The following is a 3,263-nucleotide window of genomic DNA, read 5'->3' on the forward strand; positions in this document are numbered from 1 at the left end:
CATCTTCTTGTAGTCCTTGTCCGCATAAATTGTGATCACCTCCTCCCCCCGAATGGGGTTGAACATCTTGAAAGGCTTCTCCGCCACAATGTAGGTGTTGGCGAAGGGGTTGTGGTTTATCAGGTCGGCGTACGGACACATGATGATGGACTCCTCCTCCTCCCCGCTCGGGCCCCGTTTTCCCCCGATTTTCACCCGAATCGCCCTCGAAAAAATGTTGATGAACGCCCACAAATACGCCTCGAAAGTAAAAACGCTGGGGTCAAACACATCCGACCGGGCACGCATGTACTGCTCTTCCAAGAGGGCAAACTCGGCTGCCAACTTCCGTTTCAAACTCCGGGTAGCCGCCACCAAGGGCGAGGCCTCGAGCAGGGCCAGGTCCCCCTCGGGCCAGACTAGGGTGGGGTTCACCTCCTCCGTGGTGGGGAGCACGTCGATGTAAGGGGCCCAAAACGAGCTCGGCCCCAACGCGCGTTCCTTGATGAGCATAAGTGCGATCGCGAAGTATTCGTTGATGTCCGCGGGGAGGGCGCCGTCGAAGGCGGCCAGGGACTTCTCCTTGTCGATGACGATGCTGAGAGGAAGCTGGAAGAGCGCGTTCCCCATGTTGATGGGGTACTTGCAAATCAAGCCCCGACCAGAGTCCTCCAATTCGATCTCGTCGATGGTTCGGGAGGATAAGAGGAGGGGATGAGGTGGGACGCCCCAGCCGGATTTATCCTGCATCCAAACTCCATTCTCGCCCAGCCATGTGGCCAAACGCGCGTTTTGCTGGGCTTTTTTCTTCTCCTCGTCGTCCTCCCCTTTTCCTCCGAGTCCTTGCATTTTGGCCCGAGACACGAGCGGCCCCACCCCTTCCTCTTTCTTCGGGGAGGCGACCGCCTCGTCCAGAAAAGACTCAGGCAAGTCCACGTTCCCGTCCCGCGGGGACGCATTTAAAATGCCCGGGAGCCGAGGCAGCGTCTCCTTGTTCGCGGCAATGATCGCGTCGATGTCCAAGTCGTCGTCCTCCAACAAGGCTTGTTTCCAATCCCGTTCCTCCGGCGCCTCCGCGGAGGATTTCTTGCTCGTCGCGGTTCGGACGAGCATATCCCGTGTGTGCCCTCTCCATTTCGGCATGCCAGGCCGACCGTCGTGGTTGCTGCTGCAACGGCCGAGGTCCCATTGGGAGGGGAGAGTGCTTGTCAAGCGGTGGTCCCTTCGTGGGAGATAAACAAAGGCATGCGTCGTGTGTAGGAGCGAAAAGGACACGACAGTGATCGAGGTGCACGCCGCTGTGTAGAAAAGAGCTGCTACGGTCCTTGTGGAACCGGGGGATGCAGCTGCATGCGTATTCCGACGTTTCCGTGCGGGGGGCCGGGAGGTCGACGCCATGGCCTGTCCGAGGAAACCAACAAACGAATTGCAAAAACAACCATTAACGCAGTCCAAATGGCGCTCGTAGGCCAAGATGTGCGGACACTTAAAACTTTCAAAACAAGGTTGCAGCCGTTCGGGTGAGATCGAAGGTCTCGCCGCGTGCAGCATACGCCAGACATGGCTAGGGCAAGTGGAGTCCGCCATCACGCCATGCGTCACGTTGTAAACGAAATTCGTTTCTCCTTCTGCTACCGGGTTGTATCCCCCGCAACGCCCCCACGAGAATAAACCAAGCACGACATGGACTGAGGCTGACTGTTTGCATGCGAAGGCGACTACGCAGGGACTCTCTGTCCGCCGTCACAGTCTGCTTCGCGGGAAAAGTGAAATTGCCCGCCGCGGGCACCATCTGCGTCGCAAAAGATACGGAATAAAGGCAGGCACGACATGGAATAGGGCCAGTGATTGCCTCGCCCGAAAAGTGCTTGGGAGGGCGGGACGCACCGATGGCATGCATTGTTTTCAAGCTAGCGCCGAAATGGTATATGGAGACGAATGGCGTGGTGAAACCCTGCACACAGGCCCTGCGTCCATAAGCCTCGGTTTCGACGTGTGCGAGGCTCGTGGATGGGTGGGACACCGTGAACGCCAGTGTCCAGGGCGTGGGTGGGAATAAAATTTGGGGCCGACGGTGAGCAGCCTAGCGAGATGGTGGTCACATGACCGGAGATTAGACATGTCAAGTGCATGGACCACGCGCCGAGCATGAAAAGATGCCGTGATGCAAAACCACAAGGCCCACGTATGCATGTCAAAGGCATATATGCGTTGTACGAGGCCTTGTTTGCGTCACACCTGGTACGCATGAACTCTCGATTTCGTCTGTCCCTGATGGCATCAGGTACCATAGATGGGTCGTCATTAGATTTGCACGCGGATACAGGGATAACCGTGCCATTTTGGGGACGCGTGCTCTGTGTGATGCGATGTCTCAAAGCCAACATGGGATGTACGGTTATTTCGCCCCGCTTGTGCTCACCTTCACGTGTGGATTTGAAGCGGCCTCGGGGACGAATGCACTATTACCTCTTTGCCCCTTCATGTACCCTCACGAGCTCCCATGCCCATCTCAACGCTCAACTTACCCGCCATGCATTGTGACAGGATGGAGATGGAAGTTTTTCCATCCTCGCTGGAAGGGCGTGCCCCAAAGTTCCCCCATTCCCTGGATGATTCTGCCTTCTTCACGCCGCTACATCCGCCTCCGGATCTCACCCGCCCCCAGCACCAAGACGAACACGCGATGGAGGCACATCCCTCTAATTCGGGCCTTTCAGACCCTTCATATTGCACGGAAGAGCCCAACCTTTGCCCGGGCGTAGCCATGCTCGCGTATCCACCCGAGTCGGAGTCGCGCGATGAGTCCGCGAACGGCTACCTGCCTTGGCGGCTAGGCGATGGAGGAGGGGTGGTGGAAGGGAAGGGGAAGCCTGCGGAGAACAGGGAGGGAGGGGCCACAGACAGGCGCAGGGAGGAGGAAAGCCCGGTGGAGGGAAACGGAGGGGGGGGCGACGCCTGGGGGGGTACGGGGTCTGACGACGGAGGGTATGCCCAGCAAGGGGCATCAGGCGGCCGCCAAGGTCCAGACCCTCCCTCCTACATGCCCACAGGAGGCTACCTACCTGCGCACGGCCCGTCAAACCCCTTTCCCGGGGTCCACGCGGCCCAAGCAGGCCCGGGATCGGGGCCACCTCAAGGAGCTTCGCCGCCCCGGGCGCCAGAGCCTCCCTCACTTCCCCCCTCTGGCCCCGCGTTGCCGCCCACACGGCCCGTGGAAAGGGAAAATTACGCGCCTTCGGCCTCCTTGGCCTCGCCTTCCTACCCTGTTCCACCATCACAGC

At 59.2% G+C, this 3,263-nt stretch overlaps 1 protein-coding gene across 1 annotated transcript in view; it reads right to left on the reverse strand.

Moving 5' to 3' along the window:
• Nucleotides 1-1,092, reverse strand: part of NGA_0318800 (ribulose- -bisphosphate carboxylase oxygenase small subunit n-methyltransferase i) — a gene marked incomplete at both ends in the record, with an annotated part of 1,226 nt that extends 134 nt beyond the window's left edge. Inside the window, one exon of the mRNA XM_005855999.1 lies at nt 1-1,092. This exon is cut by the window's left edge and continues 37 nt beyond it. Within this exon, the coding sequence (XP_005856061.1) occupies nt 1-1,092 (1,092 nt within the window).
• Nucleotides 1,093-3,263: the final 2,171 nt, after the last annotated feature.

The sequence above is a fragment of the Nannochloropsis gaditana genome (assembly GCF_000240725.1).
Source record: "Nannochloropsis gaditana CCMP526 unplaced genomic scaffold scaffold059, whole genome shotgun sequence".
NCBI classification, from domain to species: Eukaryota; class Eustigmatophyceae; order Eustigmatales; family Monodopsidaceae; genus Microchloropsis; species Microchloropsis gaditana.